At 36.0% G+C, this 22,307-nt stretch overlaps 1 protein-coding gene across 1 annotated transcript; it reads right to left on the bottom strand.

Annotated features, from left to right (window-relative positions):
• Positions 1 to 2,662: 2,662 nt before the first annotated feature.
• LOC118515238 lies at positions 2,663 to 6,974 on the bottom strand (the record flags this gene model as incomplete). The annotated part of the gene is made up of 2 exons (XM_036061922.1): positions 6,333 to 6,974; positions 2,663 to 5,336 (listed from the first exon to the last, which is right to left on the bottom strand). Coding segments are annotated over exons 1-2 (3,316 nt in total), but the record flags the coding sequence as incomplete, so codon positions are not given.
• Positions 6,975 to 22,307: the final 15,333 nt, after the last annotated feature.

Here is a 22,307-nt window from a genome sequence, read left to right as displayed (position 1 = left end):
TATGTCCCTAGAAGTGATGACCGGAGTGATGCCGCTAAAACTTCGTTTTGAAATGCTGTCGCTTCGCCTTCTAGTCCGTTCTTCAGTATCAAATCCCTTGATCGAAGAAAATTTTAAAGCGCTTCTAGAGACAGGTTCTAAGAGCAAGATCTTGAAAATCTATGAAGATTTTGTTGCCCTACAAGTGCATCCTAGCGCCCCACAGGCATTAAACCGTGCTGCCCTTCCTGAGACCTACAGTTCCCTTTTAACAACAGATTCCTCGTTGCACGAGGAAATCAAGACCATACCGAATGATCTTCGCCCGATGGTAGTTCCGGGCATTTTCAGGGATAAGTATGGCCATTTAGACCAAAGTAGCCAGTATTATACTGATGGATCATCTTCTAAGGAAGGCACCGGCTTCGGCGTTTTTAGTGAGTCCGCCGAAGCATTTTTCAAATTGCGGGAGCCGTGTAGTGTCTACACCGCAGAACTAGCCGCAATCTTGTACGCACTATTGATTATAGCAGCGAGACCTTCGGATCAGTACTTCATTTTTACAGATAGCCTTAGCGCTATTGAAGCACTAAGATCCCCGAAGGCTGTTAAGAGTCAGGATTTCCTTGTCATTAAAATCATAGAATTGCTTGGCTCCATGTTCGACAAGGCGTTCAGGATTTCGCTAATTTGGGTACCTTCTCATTGTGGAATTCCCGGCAACGAGAAGGCAGACTCACTGGCCAAAACAGGCGTCCAACAAGGCGCATTTTACGACCGTCCGATCTCGGCCCGAGAGTTTCTTCGTCTACCACAGCAGCTTTTCCTGTCTCGCTGGCAGAGCATGTGGGAGGCGGATGATCTCGGGCGATTCCTTTTCTCGATCTCTCCGCAAGTGTCCCTGCGGCCTTGGTTCGGTGGGCTCTCTGTAGACCGGGCGTTAATACGCATGATGTCTCGACTTATGTCGAATCATTTCGCGTTGAATGCTCATCTACAGCGTATAACTCTGGCCCAGACGAAGGTGTGTGGCTGTGGTGACGGATTTCACGATGTGGATCACCTTCTGTGGTCCTGCGTGGAGTTTGAAACTGCAAGACCCTCCTTGTTGAGCGCAGTCGAGAGCATCGGCAGACGACCGGGCATAGAAATTAGAGAAGTGCTGGCGACCAGAGACCTCGCATACATGAGGCTCATCTACCAATTCGCCAGAGACAACGGCCTTATCCTTTGATTCCGCATCCCCATTATCCTACCGAACCATATCCGCGATTCCTGTTTTGTTATATGTTGTGTTGTCTTTGTCGTAAGTGTTAAGTGTTTTTTTTTGTAGTGCCACGGGTGGTCCGTTGACAAAGCAACAGCATCCGGGGTCAAAGTCGGCACTGTCGTAAGAAGGGAGGCAGAATTTTCTGTAACAGTGTTCTTCATCTCTGTCTAGCCTTGATGGGGCGAGCTCGGCCTTGCTGGCGTTGGGTTCGGAGGTGGTCGGCGGGTTCAACCCCGTAATTAGCAGAGACCCTGCTGTTACGGGATGGAACTCGCCGATAGCTTCTGAGTTCGGTGCTGGCTTGATCGAGCTTGGGCTATCACTGCTGGGCAGTTTGAGGAACACTGTACGCAGGCAAATGTTTGTAATGTCCCGATTACTGTTTTCTTTTTGTTTTGTCTAGATCAGCTTCACGGAAGGATGTTCCGTTCCACACACCACACTACCACCAACACAGCAACAGAAAGCAATAGACCCGGACCAAACCATCAATACAACCACCACAATAGACATGAACAACCACACTGCAATCTTCACACACCGACAACCGAGCATGCCCGGGATAAGGCAGAATAACAGGGAGGAAATGCCTTGTTAATATTTGTGAATATGTAATCGTCAACATATGCGGTGTTGACAATACGGCGTCATGCCGTAATACTGGAATTATAAATAAATAAAAATAAATAAGACACTTTCAAGCTAAATTATTTTAAAAAATGTGCTATTTTTAACAATTTAAACAGCACTTCATACGTAAAATAAGACACTTTCGAGCTAAATTATGTAAAAAAGTTGTATAAATTACACCGGTCGTGAAGGGAGGAAACTTGTGATATTTGGGAATTTCTAAAACTGGAGCGGATAATTGAATATGTGTTATGCGTTTGGAAGTTGCTTTTGTAATGTTTATTCAACCGTCAGATTTGTACATAATTCAATTACTCTAGTTCACTTTTCTTACATTGGCGTCTGGTTTATACTCTCTGCTCGTAGTGTTGTCAAGTGTTGTTTATTTTTCATGCAATAACAATTCAAAATATTTTCATGCAAATTAATTAATTATACTAATTATCCAAATTCAACATTCCGGCCACCAAAAGAGAATTCTTTTAAATGCATGAAACTATGTGATCGACGTGTAAACTTAACTTGACTTGACGCTCCAAATGTCAACAACTGTTGTTTACTATTTCGCACGTGTATCCTTCTTCCGCTCTAACCTCTCTGTTCGATTGGATTGGGTAGTAACGCGATTCTGCTGACGGCTCGAACAATTTCTTTTCCTGTGCCCACTCGTAAAGTTACTACTCTCACTACACCGTCTTTTCCTGGGTGCAAAGCTGTTATTCGCCCTTTTGGCCAAACTGCAGGTGGGGTATTGTCTTCTTTCACGATCACTAATTGGTTCACTTCTAGCTTCACCGGTGTATTGTTCGCGTGCTTTGCCCTGGCCTGTAGCCAAATCAGCTACCGCCTGTTTCACCAGCGTTGGCTTATTCCGAAAGCATGTGTGGCATCGATGGTACACGCTCTTTGCTAAGTTTCGGCCCCCAATCAACCAAAACTTCTGCCGGATTGTTGCTAACATGAATTGTGGCCCCGCGTGCATCTTTTGATGATGAGTGTTCTCGACCAGTAGTGTCGACAGCCGATGTGATGCAGCGAGGACAATCGGATGTTTGGTTGACTCTGGTATGTTGGCGTTACCAAGCCGGCCACCGACGCGTAACACACCCTTTGGGTCGAGGTATGGAGACAACCACTTTAGTCTCGACCTTCCGCTCACCAGCTTTCCTCGTTTCAGGTCGTCCATCTCCTCCGCAAACGAATCATGTTGTGCCCGTTGACACAACCTCAGTTCCGCATCCTGCAACTCCGCCGCTGTAAGCGGTGGAACGGAACTCAATAGCGTCTTCATGTCCGTATTCCGCTTGACGCTGTTGATCGACGTTGACTTGCTCGCCCTGAGGTTGGAGAGGATTCGCAAGCAATAAGCAACAACCCTTCGCAACTTGCCGTACGAGGAATAACGTGCGAAAAGTGTGTTGCTAAAGTCACACGTCGTAGAGGTGATGACTATTTTGGACACCGCTAACCGCTCCTCGATGTCCTTCTCGTTCTCTTTCGCGAGTACTGGTTCCACCGGCCACTCTTCCTGTCCGTAGGACAACCAACGTGGCCCCTGCCACCATCGCTCGCACTGCAGTAACTCTTCGGGCCTCAACCCGCGCGATATATCATCCGCCGGGTTATCGCTACCAGGAACATGACGCCAGCATGAAATTCGGGTCTCCTCTTGTATTTGCGCCACCCTGTTGGCGACGAACGGCTTCCATCGACGAGGTGATGATTTGAGCCAATGCATGACGGTCATGGAATCTGTCCAACAGATAACCGTCGACGATGAAACGTTGAGTGCTCGAATCACCTTCTGGAACAGGTGTACTGCTAGCCGTGCTGCACACAGTTCTAATCTGGCGATGGAATGTGTGTTTGAGAGGGACACCACCTTGGACTTAGCCACTAGCAATCTAACCGTCGAGCCCCGTGTCGAATCCGAGCGTACGTAACAACATGCTCCATAGGCTCCTTGAGATGCATCCGCGAAGAGATGCAGCTGCAGCCTTTCCGGATTGCTATGTGCCACCAATCGAGGTACTCGCAGTTCGCGTAACACATAGAGCGTTGAGTGGAACCTCCTCCACTCTTCCTGAATCTCCGCTGGTAGCGGACGATTCCAGTCCAGCGTCTTCCCCTCGTGCTTCAATCCCCATAGGCGTTGCAGGAACATCTTGGCGAGTATCACCGTTGGTCCCAACAGACCAAGAGGATCGAAGATTCTGGCCGTGTATGATAACACCAGGCATCGTGTCAGCTCTTCTGCAGGGGTTGGCAAATCCACCCGAAACCGAAACATATCGTTGGATGGTTCCCAAACCAAGCCCAGTATTGAGACTGCTTGGTCTTCTTGCCAGTCTAGAAGTGATTTGATGGCCAAATCGGCGCTTGGAACACCATCAAGCGCAGCCGGTATGTTCGACGCCCATTTCTTTAGTGAGAAGCCCGCTGATTCCAACATCGATGATATCTGTTTACGTGTCTCGATGGCTTCTGAAACACTTGCTGCACCAGTCAGCAAGTCATCCACATAAAAATCATGCAGAACCGGGTCTACGGCTTTGGGGTACTCCTGTTTGTTGTCATGCGCGATTTGTTGCAACGTACGAGTGGCCAAGAACGGAGCTGATGCGGTACCGTAGGTCACCGTTTGTAGCTCATACGTTGCTATTGGTTCGGTTGAACGTTCCCGATATCGAATGCGTAGCAGTTTTCGATCTTTATCATAATGCAGGATCTGCCTGTACATCTTCTCCACGTCTGCCACTAATGCGACAGAATGCTTCCTGAATCGCAAGATGATTGTGAGCAGATCATCTTGTACCGTTGGGCCAATGAGTAAAGTGTCGTTCAAGGAGTAGCCCGATGTTGTTTTGCAGGATGCATCGAAAACAACACGAACCTTGGTTGAAGAACTCGACTCCTTAATCACGGCATGATGAGGGATGTAGCAGTGCGGCTCACTATCGTCGACAGGTTCGGTGAGTTTCACCATGTGTCCCAACTGCTCGTATTCTACCATGAACCTTTTATACTCCTTTTCCATTACAGGATTGGCCTTTAGCCGCCGTTCAACTCCCAACAAACGCCGATCTGCTATATCCCTTGACAAACCCAGGACTTTCTCCGGTTTGGCATTTCGCGGCAACGACACGACATAGCGACCTTGAGCATTTCGCGTAGTCGTGGAAGCATAATACTTCTCACACAGGTCTTCTTCCAAAGACAACGCAGGGCCTTCTAAAATGCTCTCAGCCTCCCAGAACCGTTGTAGCGAAGCTGCAATGTCACCTTCATTGGTTGCCAGGTGACACAACCGCAAATTGGGCCCAGAACAACGGGAAGTATTCCCAGAGATCGCCCATCCAAACGGTGTCTCCAACAACCATGGTTTTCCTTCGCCCAGTGACCGCTTCCTGCCAGTGTGTAGTTCCCAAAATGTATCACCGCCAATAACCACATCTACCTTTCCGGGGACGTGGAAAGTAGGATCAGTCAATTTTATATTCGGGAGGAACCACGACTCTACGTTTATCGGTGTGGTTGGAAGATCTGCCGACGGAGTCTTTAGTACAAGGAATTCCATTGTTGTAGAGAAGTCAGTCCCTTTCGATTGAACGGCCGCTGTAATGGAACCCTTGACGTGCTGCATCTGTTGCCCTATACCAGATATGGCAACGTCTACCTTTGACAATGGTGTTAGCAATCGCTGCGCCATGGTTTCGGAAACGAAATTGCACATCGATCCCGAATCGAGAAGTGCCCGCGCATCATACGTGTTGCCGTGATCATCCACGAGCTGGAGAAGGACCGTTTCCAGAAGAACCATTTCCTCATCGGATTGCGCAGCCATGGTCACCGCTGAATTCACATGTAGTAGTGAATGGTGTCGTGCCTTGCACGTAGTGCACCGGTACGACGAGCGGCAATCCCTCACTTGGTGATGACGATTCAGGCAATTCCAACACAGCCGTTTTCGTGTTGCGATTTCCCGCCGTTGAGGTACGTCCTTATTTGCGAATTCCGGACAAACCCGCAAATGGTGAGCCTCCGTGCAACCAAAAATGCACGGTGGTTGTGGTGGCTGTGGCGCTGACATATGCGGTATTGCTCTTCCTGCCGTCGCTGTGTTACCCACCAACCTTGGTCTATGTTCGTATATTTTTTTGCTACCGGCCACCATTCTCGTATTTAGTTCAGTATGGGAAAACTCACGCGTTGACTTAAGGATTCGGACACGACTATGAAGGAAATCTACTAACTCCTTGTACTTATCTTTCGTGTGCTGTGCTGAATGGTTTTCCCAAGCCAAGATGGTCGCCGTGTCCAGTTTCATCAGCAAGAGGTTTGCGAGCGGCGTATCCCAGTACTCAACGGGCTCGTCGAGTTTCTTCAGCCCGTTCACGTGCCGCGTGAATTCATCCACGAGCTGCGCCAATTCATCCACCCTTTCACGGCTCACTGTCGGTAGGTGATGAATCTTCCGGTAGTACTCGCGAACAAGCGTACGCGGGTTGTCGTATCGCTTCAGCAAGGCAGTCCACGTCACGTCGTAATTATCTGCTGTTAAGGTGGTATGCTCGAAGAGCAATCCAGCATCACCCTTTAACGACGACAGCAGATATTGCAGCTTCATGATGTTAGGAATGTCCGCGGAAGAATCAATCATAGCTACAAATCGGTCCCGGAACGTAAGCCACTTGGTAGAATCACCATCAAACGTAGGTAATTCGATTTTCGGCAGACGCACATTCACAGCACTCGATCGTCCCGTAGTATTCATCGTTGAATTCGCGATCAACACCGAATCACTCACACCCGGGTTCGAGGGTTGCCTTCGTAGAAGGAAACCCTTCACGCGTCGGTAACGCGTGTCCATTTCGCAACGTTCCGCCACATACGTTTCCGCCCCATCCTCATCTAGCTCCGAAACTTTCGCGCTTGCCTGGAGAAAATCTTCGTAATACCTTTCCAGCTGGTCTAGACACACTGATACTTCACTCACTCTATCATCGGTATATTCACTGGTGAACTGTTCCACGGTTTTAATTAGCTCGGCAGCTTGGCGTTTTTTCAGTTGAAACGTTTTTAATTGTTTCGCCATTTTCTCTTTGAATTTTTGGCGCGTAGGATAATCTCACTGTAACTTGGATGCAACTTGTACGCAAAACCAAATTTCGAATGGCGCAAATTTGAAAACGCAATGGGTGTCGTTGCAGTTATGGGTGCCAAATTTGAAATGGCGTGGGTGGCGTCGGTTTTCTTACGCGTTCCGATCGAACTACACACTCGCTTTTCTGTTCCTTGTTCGTGACACGATGTAATCTTCACGAACACTTCACAAACGTCTCCTTTGCCCGTGATAGCGGGGCAACCAAAGGTTATGATAAACACAACGGGTTTAAACGGAGAAATATCACACTTTGAATCACCACTGTACATAAACGGTACGTAGTGCCGTTTATTCCCAAATCTGTGAACACGTAGTGTCCTGCTGCAAGTTTCACTGCACGTAATGCTTCCTTTCACCGATCCGGCTCGAAGGACCAAATGTATAAATTACACCGGTCGTGAAGGGAGGAAACTTGTGATATTTGGGAATTTCTAAAACTGGAGCGGATAATTGAATATGTGTTATGCGTTTGGAAGTTGCTTTTGTAATGTTTATTCAACCGTCAGATTTGTACATAATTCAATTACTCTAGTTCACTTTTCTTACATTGGCGTCTGGTTTATACTCTCTGCTCGTAGTGTTGTCAAGTGTTGTTTAATTTTCATGCAATAACAATTCAAAATATTTTCATGCAAATTAATAAATTATACTAATTATCCAAATTCAACAGTATGAAATGCTGTTTAAAATGCAAAGATTGGCACTTTTTTACCTAATTTAGCCTGAAAGTGTCTTATTTTACGTATGAAATGCTGTTTAAAATGCAAAGTTTGGCACCTTTTTACTTAACTTAGCCTGAAAGTGTCTTATTTTACGTATGAAATGCTGTTTAAAATGCAAAGATTGGCACTTTTCTACCTTATTTAGCCTGAAAGTGTCTTATTTTACGTATGAAATGCTGTTTAAAATGCAAAGATTGGCACTTTTCTACCTTATTTAGCCTGAAAGAGTCTTATTTTACGTATGAAATGCTGTTTAAAATGCAAAGATTGGCACTTTTTTACCTAATTTACCCTGAAAGTGTCTTATTTTACGTATGAAATGCTGTTTAAAATGCAAAGATTGGCACTTTTTTACCTAATTAAGCCTGAAAGTGTCTTATTTTACGTATGAAATGCTGTTTAAAATGCAAAGATTGGCACTTTTCTACCTTATTTAGCCTGAAAGTGTCTTATTTTACGTATGAAATGCTGTTTAAAATGCAAAGATTGGCACTTTTTTACCTAATTTACCCTGAAAGTGTCTTATTTTACGTATGAAATGCTGTTTAAAATGCAAAGATTGGCACTTTTCTACCTTATTTAGCCTGAAAGTGTCTTATTTTACGTATGAAATGCTGTTTAAAATGCAAAGATTGGCACTTTTCTACCTTATTTAGCCTGAAAGTGTCTTATTTTACGTATGAAATGCTGTTTAAAATGCAAAGATTGGCACTTTTTTATCTAATTTAGCCTGAAAGTGTCTTATTTTACGTATGAAATGCTGTTTAAAATGCAAAGTTAGGCACCATTTACTTAATTTAGCCTGAAAGTGTCTTATTTTACGTATGAAATGCTGTTTAAAATGCAAAGTTTGGCACCATTTACTTAATTTAGCCTGAAAGTGTCTTATTTTACGTATGAAATGCTGTTTAAAATGCAAAGTTAGGCACCATTTACTTAATTTAGCCTGAAAGTGTCTTATTTTACGTATGAAATGCTGTTTAAAATGCAAAGTTTGGCACCTTTTTACTTAATTTAGCCTGAAAGTGTCTTATTTTACGTATGAAATGCTGTTAAAAATGCAAAGTTAGGCACCATTTACTTAATTTAGCCTGAAAGTGTCTTATTTTACGTATGAAATGCTGTTTAAAATGCAAAGTTTGGCACCTTTTACTTAATTTAGCCTGAAAGTGTCTTATTTTACGTATGAAATGCTGTTTAAAATGCAAAGTTAGGCACCATTTACTTAATTTAGCCTGAAAGTGTCTTATTTTACGTATGAAATGCTGTTTAAAATGCAAAGTTTGGCACCTTTTTACTTAACTTAGCCTGAAAGTGTCTTATTTTACGTATGAAATGCTGTTTAAAATGCAAAGATTGGCACTTTTTTATCTAATTTAGCCTGAAAGTGTCTTATTTTACGTATGAAATGCTGTTTAAAATGCAAAGTTAGGCACCATTTACTTAATTTAGCCTGAAAGTGTCTTATTTTACGTATGAAATGCTGTTTAAAATGCAAAGTTAGGCACCATTTACTTAATTTAGCCTGAAAGTGTCTTATTTTACGTATGAAATGCTGTTTAAAATGCAAAGATTGGCACTTTTTTACCTAATTAAGCCTGAAAGTGTCTTATTTTACGTATGAAATGCTGTTTAAAATGCAAAGATTGGCACTTTTTTATCTAATTTAGCCTGAAAGTGTCTTATTTTACGTATGAAATGCTGTTTAAAATGCAAAGTTAGGCACCATTTACTTAATTTAGCCTGAAAGTGTCTTATTTTACGTATGAAATGCTGTTTAAAATGCAAAGTTTGGCACCTTTTACTTAATTTAGCCTGAAAGTGTCTTATTTTACGTATGAAATGCTGTTTAAAATGCAAAGTTAGGCACCATTTACTTAATTTAGCCTGAAAGTGTCTTATTTTACGTATGAAATGCTGTTTAAAATGCAAAGTTTGGCACCTTTTTACTTAACTTAGCCTGAAAGTGTCTTATTTTACGTATGAAATGCTGTTTAAAATGCAAAGTTAGGCACCATTTACTTAATTTAGCCTGAAAGTGTCTTATTTTACGTATGAAATGCTGTTTAAAATGCAAAGATTGGCACTTTTTACTTAATTTAGCCTGAAAGTGTCTTATTTTACGTATGAAATGCTGTTTAAAATGCAAAGTTAGGCACCATTTACTTAATTTAGCCTGAAAGTGTCTTATTTTACGTATGAAATGCTGTTTAAAATGCAAAGTTTGGCACCTTTTTACTTAACTTAGCCTGAAAGTGTCTTATTTTACGTATGAAATGCTGTTTAAAATGCAAAGTTAGGCACCATTTACTTAATTTAGCCTGAAAGTGTCTTATTTTACGTATGAAATGCTGTTTAAAATGCAAAGTTTGGCACCTTTTTACTTAATTTAGCCTGAAAGTGTCTTATTTTACGTATGAAATGCTGTTAAAAATGCAAAGTTAGGCACCATTTACTTAATTTAGCCTGAAAGTGTCTTATTTTACGTATGAAATGCTGTTTAAAATGCAAAGATTGGCACTTTTCTACCTTATTTAGCCTGAAAGAGTCTTATTTTACGTATGAAATGCTGTTTAAAATGCAAAGATTGGCACTTTTTTACCTAATTTACCCTGAAAGTGTCTTATTTTACGTATGAAATGCTGTTTAAAATGCAAAGATTGGCACTTTTTTACCTAATTAAGCCTGAAAGTGTCTTATTTTACGTATGAAATGCTGTTTAAAATGCAAAGATTGGCACTTTTCTACCTTATTTAGCCTGAAAGTGTCTTATTTTACGTATGAAATGCTGTTTAAAATGCAAAGATTGGCACTTTTTTACCTAATTTACCCTGAAAGTGTCTTATTTTACGTATGAAATGCTGTTTAAAATGCAAAGATTGGCACTTTTTTATTTAATTTAGCCTGAAAGTGTCTTATTTTACGTATGAAATGCTGTTTAAAATGCAAAGATTGGCACTTTTCTACCTTATTTAGCCTGAAAGTGTCTTATTTTACGTATGAAATGCTGTTTAAAATGCAAAGATTGGCACTTTTTTACCTAATTTAGCCTGAAAGTGTCTTATTTTACGTATGAAATGCTGTTTAAAATGCAAAGTTAGGCACCATTTACTTAATTTAGCCTGAAAGTGTCTTATTTTACGTATGAAATGCTGTTTAAAATGCAAAGATTGGCACTTTTTACTTAATTTAGCCTGAAAGTGTCTTATTTTACGTATGAAATGCTGTTTAAAATGCAAAGTTAGGCACCATTTACTTAATTTAGCCTGAAAGTGTCTTATTTTACGTATGAAATGCTGTTTAAAATGCAAAGATTGGCACTTTTCTACCTTATTTAGCCTGAAAGAGTCTTATTTTACGTATGAAATGCTGTTTAAAATGCAAAGATTGGCACTTTTTTACCTAATTTACCCTGAAAGTGTCTTATTTTACGTATGAAATGCTGTTTAAAATGCAAAGATTGGCACTTTTTTACCTAATTAAGCCTGAAAGTGTCTTATTTTACGTATGAAATGCTGTTTAAAATGCAAAGATTGGCACTTTTCTACCTTATTTAGCCTGAAAGTGTCTTATTTTACGTATGAAATGCTGTTTAAAATGCAAAGATTGGCACTTTTTTACCTAATTTACCCTGAAAGTGTCTTATTTTACGTATGAAATGCTGTTTAAAATGCAAAGATTGGCACTTTTCTACCTTATTTAGCCTGAAAGTGTCTTATTTTACGTATGAAATGCTGTTTAAAATGCAAAGATTGGCACTTTTCTACCTTATTTAGCCTGAAAGTGTCTTATTTTACGTATGAAATGCTGTTTAAAATGCAAAGATTGGCACTTTTTTACCTAATTTAGCCTGAAAGTGTCTTATTTTACGTATGAAATGCTGTTTAAAATGCAAAGTTAGGCACCATTTACTTAATTTAGCCTGAAAGTGTCTTATTTTACGTATGAAATGCTGTTTAAAATGCAAAGTTTGGCACCTTTTACTTAATTTAGCCTGAAAGTGTCTTATTTTACGTATGAAATGCTGTTTAAAATGCAAAGTTAGGCACCATTTACTTAATTTAGCCTGAAAGTGTCTTATTTTACGTATGAAATGCTGTTTAAAATGCAAAGTTTGGCACCTTTTTACTTAACTTAGCCTGAAAGTGTCTTATTTTACGTATGAAATGCTGTTTAAAATGCAAAGTTAGGCACCATTTACTTAATTTAGCCTGAAAGTGTCTTATTTTACGTATGAAATGCTGTTTAAAATGCAAAGATTGGCACTTTTTACTTAATTTAGCCTGAAAGTGTCTTATTTTACGTATGAAATGCTGTTTAAAATGCAAAGTTAGGCACCATTTACTTAATTTAGCCTGAAAGTGTCTTATTTTACGTATGAAATGCTGTTTAAAATGCAAAGATTGGCACTTTTTTACCTAATTTACCCTGAAAGTGTCTTATTTTACGTATGAAATGCTGTTTAAAATGCAAAGATTGGCACTTTTCTACCTTATTTAGCCTGAAAGTGTCTTATTTTACGTATGAAATGCTGTTTAAAATGCAAAGATTGGCACTTTTCTACCTTATTTAGCCTGAAAGTGTCTTATTTTACGTATGAAATGCTGTTTAAAATGCAAAGATTGGCACTTTTTTACCTAATTTAGCCTGAAAGTGTCTTATTTTACGTATGAAATGCTGTTTAAAATGCAAAGTTAGGCACCATTTACTTAATTTAGCCTGAAAGTGTCTTATTTTACGTATGAAATGCTGTTTAAAATGCAAAGATTGGCACTTTTTACTTAATTTAGCCTGAAAATGTCTTATTTTACGTATGAAATGCTGTTTAAAATGCAAAGTTAGGCACCATTTACTTAATTTAGCCTGAAAGTGTCTTATTTTACGTATGAAATGCTGTTTAAAATGCAAAGTTTGGCACCTTTTTACTTAACTTAGCCTGAAAGTGTCTTATTTTACGTATGAAATGCTGTTTAAAATGCAAAGTTAGGCATCATTTACTTAATTTAGCCTGAAAGTGTCTTATTTTACGTATGAAATGCTGTTTAAAATGCAAAGTTTGGCATCTTTTTACCTAATTTAGCCTGAAAGTGTCTTATTTTACGTATGAAATGCTGTTTAAAATGCAAAGATTGGCACCTTTTTACTTAATTTAGCCTGAAAGTGTCTTATTTTACGTATGAAATGCTGTTTAAAATGCAAAGATTGGCACTTTTTTGCCTAATTTAGCCTGAAAGTGTCTTATTTTACGTATGAAATGCTGTTTAAAATGCAAAGTTTGGCACCTTTTTACTTAATTTAGCCTGAAAGTGTCTTATTTTACGTATGAAATGCTGTTTAAAATGCAAAGATTGGCACCTTTTTACTTAATTTAGCCTGAAAGTGTCTTATTTTACGTATGAAATGCTGTTTAAAATGCAAAGTTTTGCACCTTTTTACCTAATTTAGCCTGAAAGTGTCTTATTTTACGTATGAAATGCTGTTTAAAATGCAAAGATTGGCACCTTTTTACTTAATTTAGCCTGAAAGTGTCTTATTTTACGTATGAAATGCTGTTTAAAATGCAAAGTTTGGCACCATTTACTTAATTTAGCCTGAAAGTGTCTTATTTTACGTATGAAATGCTGTTTAAAATGCAAAGTTTGGCACCTGTTTACTTTACTTAGCCTGAAAGTGTCTTATTTTACGTATGAAATGCTGTTTAAAATGCAAAGTTAGGCACCATTTACTTAATTTAGCCTGAAAGTGTCTTATTTTACGTATGAAATGCTGTTTAAAATGCAAAGTTTTGCACCTTTTTTGAAATGCTATATTTTACGTATGAAATGCTGTTTAAAATGCAAAGTTTGGCACCTTTTTACTTAATTTAGCCTGAAAGTGTCTTATTTTACGTATGAAAAGCTGTTTAAAATGCAAAGATTGGCACCTTTTTACTTAATTTAGCCTGAAAGTGTCTTATTTTACGTATGAAATGCTGTTTAAAATGCAAAGTTTGGCACCTTTTTACTTAATTTAGCATGAAAGTGTCTTATTTTACGTATGAAATGCTGTTTAAAATGCAAAGATTGGCACCTTTTTACCTAATTTAGCCTGAAAGTGTCTTATTTTACGTATGAAATGCTGTTTAAAATGCAAAGTTTGGCACCTTTTTCTTAATTTAGCCTGAAAGTGTCTTATTTTACGTATGAAATGCTGTTTAAAATGCAAAGTTTGGCACCATTTACTTAATTTAGCCTGAAAGTGTCTTATTTTACGTTTGAAATGCTGTTTAAAATGCAAAGATTGGCACCTTTTTACCTAATTTAGCCTGAAAGTGTCTTATTTTACGTATGCAATGCTGTTTAAAATGCAAAGATTGGCACCATTTACTTAATTTAGCCTGAAAGTGTCTTATTTCACGTTTGAAATGCTGTTTAAAATGCAAAGATTGGCACCTTTTTACCTAATTTAGCCTGAAAGTGTCTTATTTTACGTATGAAATGCTGTTTAAAATGCAAAGTTTGGCACCTTTTTACTTAATTTAGCCTGAAAGTGTCTTATTTTACGTATGAAAAGCTGTTTAAAATGCAAAGATTGGCACCTTTTTACCTAATTAAGCCTGAAAGTGTCTTATTTTACGTATGAAATGCTGTTTAAAATGCAAAGATTGGCACCTTTTTACTTAATTTAGCCTGAAAGTGTCTTATTTTACGTTTGAAATGCTGTTTAAAATGCAAAGACTGGCACCTTTTTACCTAATTTAGCCTGAAAGTGTCTTATTTTACGTATGCAATGCTGTTTAAAATGCAAAGATTGGCACCATTTACTTAATTTAGCCTGAAAGTGTCTTATTTTACGTTTGAAATGCTGTTTAAAATGCAAAGATTGGCACCTTTTAACCTAATTTAGCCTGAAAGTGTCTTATTTTACGTATGAAATGCTGTTTAAAATGCAAAGTTTGGCACCTTTTTACTTAATTTAGCCTGAAAGTGTCTTATTTTACGTATGAAATGCTGTTTAAAATGCAAAGATTGGCACCTTTTTACCTAATTTAGCCTGAAAGTGTCTTATTTTACGTATGAAATGCTGTTTAAATGCAAAGATTGGCACCTTTTTACTTAATTTAGCCTGAAAGTGTCTTATTTTACGTATGAAATGCTGTTTAAAATGCAAAGTTTGGCACCTTTCTACCTAATTTACCCTGAAAGTGTCTTATTTTACGTATGAAATGCTGTTTAAAATGCAAAGATTGGCACTTTTTTACTTAATTTAGCCTGAAAGTGTCTTATTTTACGTATGAAATGCTGTTTAAAATGCAAAGATTGGCACTTTTTTATTTAATTTAGCCTGAAAGTGTCTTATTTTACGTATGAAATGCTGTTTAAAATTTACGTACGTATTTAAAATACGTATGAAATGCTGGCACTTTTTTACTTAATTTAGCCTGAAAGTGTCTTATTTTACGTATGAAATGCTGTTTAAATGCAAAGATTGGCACTTTTTTATTTAATTTAGCCTGAAAGTGTCTTATTTTACGTATGAAATGCTGTTTAAATGCAAAGATTGGCACTTTTTTACTTAATTTAGCCTGAAAGTGTCTTATTTTACGTATGAAATGCTGTTTAAATGCAAAGATTGGCACTTTTTTACTTAATTTAGCCTGAAAGTGTCTTATTTTACGTATGAAATGCTGTTTTAAATGCAAAGATTGGCACTTTTTTACTTAATTTAGCCTGAAAGTGTCTTATTTTACGTATGAAATGCTGTTTAAAATGCAAAGATTGGCACTTTTTTATTTAATTTAGCCTGAAAGTGTCTTATTTTACGTATGAAATGCTGTTTAAAATTTACGTACGTATTTAAAATACGTATGAAATGCTGGCACTTTTTTACTTAATTTAGCCTGAAAGTGTCTTATTTTACGTATGAAATGCTGTTTAAATGCAAAGATTGGCACTTTTTTACTTAATTTAGCCTGAAAGTGTCTTATTTTACGTATGAAATGCTGTTTTAAATGCAAAGATTGGCACTTTTTTACTTAATTTAGCCTGAAAGTGTCTTATTTTACGTATGAAATGCTGTTTAAAATGCAAAGATTGGCACTTTTTTAACTAATTAAGCCTGAAAGTGTCTTATTTTACGTATGAAATGCTGTTTAAAATGCAAAGATTGGCACTTTTTTACTTAATTTAGCCTGAAAGTGTCTTATTTTACGTATGAAATGCTGTTTAAAATGCAAAGTTTAGCACCTTTTTACTTAATTTAGCCTGAAAGTGTCTTATTTTACGTATGAAATGCTGTTTAAAATGCAAAGTTTGGCACCTTTTTACTTAATTTAGCCTGAAAGTGTCTTATTTTACGTATGAAATGCTGTTTAAAATTTACGTACGTATTTAAAATACGTATGAAATGCTGGCACTTTTTTACTTAATTTAGCCTGAAAGTGTCTTATTTTACGTATGAAATGCTGTTTAAATGCAAAGATTGGCACTTTTTTATTTAATTTAGCCTGAAAGTGTCTTATTTTACGTATGAAATGCTGTTTAAATGCAAAGATTGGCACTTTTTTACTTAATTTAGCCTGAAAGTGTCTTATTTTACGTATGAAATGCTGTTTAAATGCAAAGATTGGCACTTTTTTACTTAATTTAGCCTGAAAGTGTCTTATTTTACGTATGAAATGCTGTTTTAAATGCAAAGATTGGCACTTTTTTACTTAATTTAGCCTGAAAGTGTCTTATTTTACGTATGAAATGCTGTTTAAAATGCAAAGATTGGCACTTTTTTACTTAATTTAGCCTGAAAGTGTCTTATTTTTCGTATGAAATGCTGTTTAAAATGCAAAGATTGGCACTTTTTTATTTAATTTAGCCTGAAAGTGGTGCACGTATGAAATGCTGTTTAAAATGCAAAGTTTGGCACCTTTTTACTTAATTTAGCCTGAAAGTGTCTTATTTTACGTATGAAATGCTGTTTAAAATGCAAAGATTGGCACTTTTTTACTTAATTTAGCCTGAAAGTGTCTTATTTTACGTATGAAATGCTGTTTAAATGCAAAGATTGGCACTTTTTTATTTAATTTAGCCTGAAAATGTCTTATTTTACGTATGAAATGCTGTTTAAAATGCAAAGATTGGCACTTTTTTACTTAATTTAGCCTGAAAGTGTCTTATTTTACGTATGAAATGCTGTTTAAAATGCAAAGTTTAGCACCTTTTTACTTAATTTAGCCTGAAAGTGTCTTATTTTACGTATGAAATGCTGTTTAAAATGCAAAGTTTGGCACCTTTTTACTTAATTTAGCCTGAAAGTGTCTTATTTTACGTATGAAATTCTGTTTAAATGCAAAGATTGGCACTTTTTTATTTAATTTAGCCTGAAAGTGTCTTATTTTACGTATGAAATGCTGTTTAAATGCAAAGATTGGCACTTTTTTACTTAATTTAGCCTGAAAGTGTCTTATTTTACGTATGAAATGCTGTTTAAATGCAAAGATTGGCACTTTTTTATTTAATTTAGCCTGAAAGTGTCTTATTTTACGTATGAAATGCTGTTTAAAATGCAAAGATTGGCACTTGTTTACTTAATTTAGCCTGAAAGTGTCTTATTTTACGTATGAAATGCTGTTTAAAATGCAAAGTTTAGCACCTTTTTACTTAATTTAGCCTGAAAGTGTCTTATTTTACGTATGAAATGCTGTTTTAAATGCAAAGTTTGGCACCTTTTTACTTAATTTAGCCTGAAAGTGTCTTATTTTACGTATGAAATGCTGTTTAAAATGCAAAGATAAGCACTTTTTTACTTAATTTAGCCTGAAAGTGTCTTATTTTACGTATGAAATGCTGTTTAAATGCAAAGATTGGCACTTTTTTACTTAATTTAACCTGAAAGTGTCTTATTTTACGTATGAAATGCTGTTTAAAATGCAAAGATTGGCACTTTTTTACTTAATTCAGCCTGAAAGTGTCTTATTTTACGTATGAAATGCTGTTTAAATGCAAAGATTGGCACTTTTTTAACTAATTTAGCCTAAAAGTGTCTTATTTTACGTATGAAATGCTGTTTAAAATGCAAAGATTGGCACTTTTTTACTTAATTTAGCCTGAAAGTGTCTTATTTTACGTAACAAATGCTGTTTAAATGCAAAGATTGGCACATTTTTACTTAATTTAGCCTGAAAGTGTCTTATTTTACGTATGAAATGCTGTTTAAATGCAAAGATTGGCACTTTTTTATTTAATTTAGCCTGAAAGTGTCTTATTTTACGTATGAAATGCTGTTTTAAATGCAAAGATTGGCACTTTTTTACCTAATTTAGCCTGAAAGTATCTTATTTTACGTATGAAATGCTGTTTAAAATGCAAAGATTGGCACTTTTTTACTTAATTTAGCCTGAAAGTGTCTTATTTTACGTATGAAATGCTGTTTAAATGCAAAGATTGGCACTTTTTTATTTAATTTAGCCTGAAAGTGTCTTATTTTACGTATGAAATGCTGTTTAAAATGCAAAGATTGGCACTTTTTTACTTAATTTAGCCTGAAAGTGTCTTATTTTACGTATGAAATGCTGTTTAAAATGCAAAGTTTAGCACCTTTTTACTTAATTTAGCCTGAAAGTGTCTTATTTTACGTATGAAATGCTGTTTTAAATGCAAAGTTTGGCACCTTTTTACTTAATTTAGCCTGAAAGTGTCTTATTTTACGTATGAAATGCTGTTTAAAATGCAAAGATTGGCACTTTTTTATTTAATTTAGCCTGAAAGTGTCTTATTTTACGTATGAAATGCTGTTTAAAATGCAAAGATTGGCACTTTTTTACTTAATTTAGCCTGAAAGTGTCTTATTTTACGTAACAAATGCTGTTTAAATGCAAAGATTGGCACTTTTTTACTTAATTTAGCCTGAAAGTGTCTTATTTTACGTATGAAATGCTGTTTAAATGCAAAGATTGGCACTTTTTTACTTGATTTAGCCTGAAAGTGTCTTATTTTACGTATGAAATGCTGTTTAAATGCAAAGATTGGCACTTTTTTACCTAATTTAGCCTGAAAGTGTCTTATTTTACGTATGAAATGCTGTTTAAATGCAAAGATTGGCACTTTTTTACTTAATTTAGCCTGAAAGTGTCTTATTTTACGTATGAAATGCTGTTTAAAATGCAAAGATTGGCACTTTTTTACTTAAATTAGCCTGAAAGTGTCTTATTTTACGTATGAAATGCTGTTTAAATGCAAAGATTGGCACTTTTTTACTTAATTTAGCCTGAAAGTGTCTTATTTTACGTATGAAATGCTGTTTAAAATGCAAAGTTTGGCACCATTTACTTAATTTAGCCTGAAAGTGTCTTATTTTACGTATGAAATGCTGTTTAAAATGCAAAGTTTGGCACCTTTTTACTTAATTTAGCCTGAAAGTGTCTTATTTTACGTATGAAATTCTGTTTAAATGCAAAGATTGGCACTTTTTTATTTAATTTAGCCTGAAAGTGTCTTATTTTACGTATGAAATGCTGTTTAAATGCAAAGATTGGCACTTTTTTACTTAATTTAGCCTGAAAGTGTCTTATTTTACGTATGAAATGCTGTTTAAAATGCAAAGATTGGCACTTTTTTATTTAATTTAGCCTGAAAGTGTCTTATTTTACGTATGAAATGCTGTTTTAAATGCAAAGATTGGCACCTTTTTACCTAATTTAGCCTGAAAGTGTCTTATTTTACGTATGAAATGCTGTTTAAATGCAAAGATTGGCACCTTTTTACTTAATTTAGCCTGAAAGTGTCTTATTTTACGTATGAAATGCTGTTTAAAATGCAAAGTTTGGCACCTTTTTACCTAATTTACCCTGAAAGTGTCTTATTTTACGTATGAAATGCTGTTTAAAATGCAAAGATTGGCACCTTTTTACCTAATTTAGCCTGAAAGTGTCTTATTTTACGTATGAAATGCTGTTTTAAATGCAAAGATTGGCACCTTTTTACCTAATTTAGCCTGAAAGTGTCTTATTTTACGTATGAAATGCTGTTTAAATGCAAAGATTGGCACCTTTTTATTTAATTTAGCCTGAAAGTGTCTTATTTTACGTATGAAATGCTGTTTAAAATGCAAAGTTTGGCACCTTTTTACCTAATTTACCCTGAAAGTGTCTTATTTTACGTATGAAATGCTGTTTAAAATGCAAAGATTGGCACTTTTTTACTTAATTTAGCCTGAAAGTGTCTTATTTTACGTATGAAATACTGTTTAAAATGCAAAGATTGGCACTTTTTTATTTAATTTAGCCTGAAAGTGTCTTATTTTACGTATGAAATGCTGTTTAAAATTTACGTACGTATTTAAAATACGTATGAAATGCTGGCACTTTTTTACTTAATTTAGCCTGAAAGTGTCTTATTTTACGTATGAAATGCTGTTTAAATGCAAAGATTGGCACTTTTTTATTTAATTTAGCCTGAAAGTGTCTTATTTTACGTATGAAATGCTGTTTAAATGCAAAGATTGGCACTTTTTTACTTAATTTAGCCTGAAAGTGTCTTATTTTACGTATGAAATGCTGTTTAAATGCAAAGATTGGCACTTTTTTACTTAATTTAGCCTGAAAGTGTCTTATTTTACGTATGAAATGCTGTTTTAAATGCAAAGATTGGCACTTTTTTACTTAATTTAGCCTGAAAGTGTCTTATTTTACGTATGAAATGCTGTTTAAAATGCAAAGATTGGCACTTTTTTAACTAATTAAGCCTGAAAGTGTCTTATTTTACGTATGAAATGCTGTTTAAAATGCAAAGATTGGCACTTTTTTACTTAATTTAGCCTGAAAGTGTCTTATTTTACGTATGAAATGCTGTTTAAAATGCAAAGTTTAGCACCTTTTTACTTAATTTAGCCTGAAAGTGTCTTATTTTACGTATGAAATGCTGTTTAAAATGCAAAGTTTGGCACCTTTTTACTTAATTTAGCCTGAAAGTGTCTTATTTTACGTATGAAATGCTGTTTAAAATTTACGTACGTATTTAAAATACGTATGAAATGCTGGCACTTTTTTACTTAATTTAGCCTGAAAGTGTCTTATTTTACGTATGAAATGCTGTTTAAATGCAAAGATTGGCACTTTTTTATTTAATTTAGCCTGAAAGTGTCTTATTTTACGTATGAAATGCTGTTTAAATGCAAAGATTGGCACTTTTTTACTTAATTTAGCCTGAAAGTGTCTTATTTTACGTATGAAATGCTGTTTAAATGCAAAGATTGGCACTTTTTTACTTAATTTAGCCTGAAAGTGTCTTATTTTTCGTATGAAATGCTGTTTAAAATGCAAAGATTGGCACTTTTTTATTTAATTTAGCCTGAAAGTGGTGCACGTATGAAATGCTGTTTAAAATGCAAAGTTTGGCACCTTTTTACTTAATTTAGCCTGAAAGTGTCTTATTTTACGTATGAAATGCTGTTTTAAATGCAAAGATTGGCACTTTTTTACTTAATTTAGCCTGAAAGTGTCTTATTTTACGTATGAAATGCTGTTTAAAATGCAAAGATTGGCACTTTTTTACTTAATTTAGCCTGAAAGCGTCTTATTTTTCGTATGAAATGCTGTTTAAAATGCAAAGATTGGCACTTTTTTATTTAATTTAGCCTGAAAGTGGTGCACGTATGAAATGCTGTTTAAAATGCAAAGATTGGCACTTTTTTACTTAATTTAGCCTGAAAGTGTCTTATTTTACGTATGAAATGCTGTTTAAAATTTACGTACGTATTTAAAATACGTATGAAATGCTGGCACTTTTTTACTTAATTTAGCCTGAAAGTGTCTTATTTTACGTATGAAATGCTGTTTAAATGCAAAGATTGGCACTTTTTTATTTAATTTAGCCTGAAAGTGTCTTATTTTACGTATGAAATGCTGTTTAAATGCAAAGATTGGCACTTTTTTACTTAATTTAGCCTGAAAGTGTCTTATTTTACGTATGAAATGCTGTTTAAATGCAAAGATTGGCACTTTTTTACTTAATTTAGCCTGAAAGTGTCTTATTTTTCGTATGAAATGCTGTTTAAAATGCAAAGATTGGCACTTTTTTATTTAATTTAGCCTGAAAGTGGTGCACGTATGAAATGCTGTTTAAAATGCAAAGTTTGGCACCTTTTTACTTAATTTAGCCTGAAAGTGTCTTATTTTACGTATGAAATGCTGTTTTAAATGCAAAGATTGGCACTTTTTTACTTAATTTAGCCTGAAAGTGTCTTATTTTTCGTATGAAATGCTGTTTAAAATGCAAAGATTGGCACTTTTTTATTTAATTTAGCCTGAAAGTGGTGCACGTATGAAATGCTGTTTAAAATGCAAAGTTTGGCACCTTTTTACTTAATTTAGCCTGAAAGTGTCTTATTTTACGTATGAAATGCTGTTTAAAATGCAAAGATTGGCACTTTTTTACTTAATTTAGCCTGAAAGTGTCTTATTTTACGTATGAAATGCTGTTTAAATGCAAAGATTGGCACTTTTTTATTTAATTTAGCCTGAAAGTGTCTTATTTTACGTATGAAATGCTGTTTAAAATGCAAAGATTGGCAC

This window comes from Anopheles stephensi, unplaced genomic scaffold (assembly GCF_013141755.1).
Source record: "Anopheles stephensi strain Indian unplaced genomic scaffold, UCI_ANSTEP_V1.0 ucontig106, whole genome shotgun sequence".
NCBI classification, from domain to species: domain Eukaryota; kingdom Metazoa; phylum Arthropoda; class Insecta; order Diptera; family Culicidae; genus Anopheles; species Anopheles stephensi.
The sequence above is the reverse complement of the archived record's forward strand: the minus strand, read 5'-3'. Positions and strand labels throughout refer to the sequence as shown.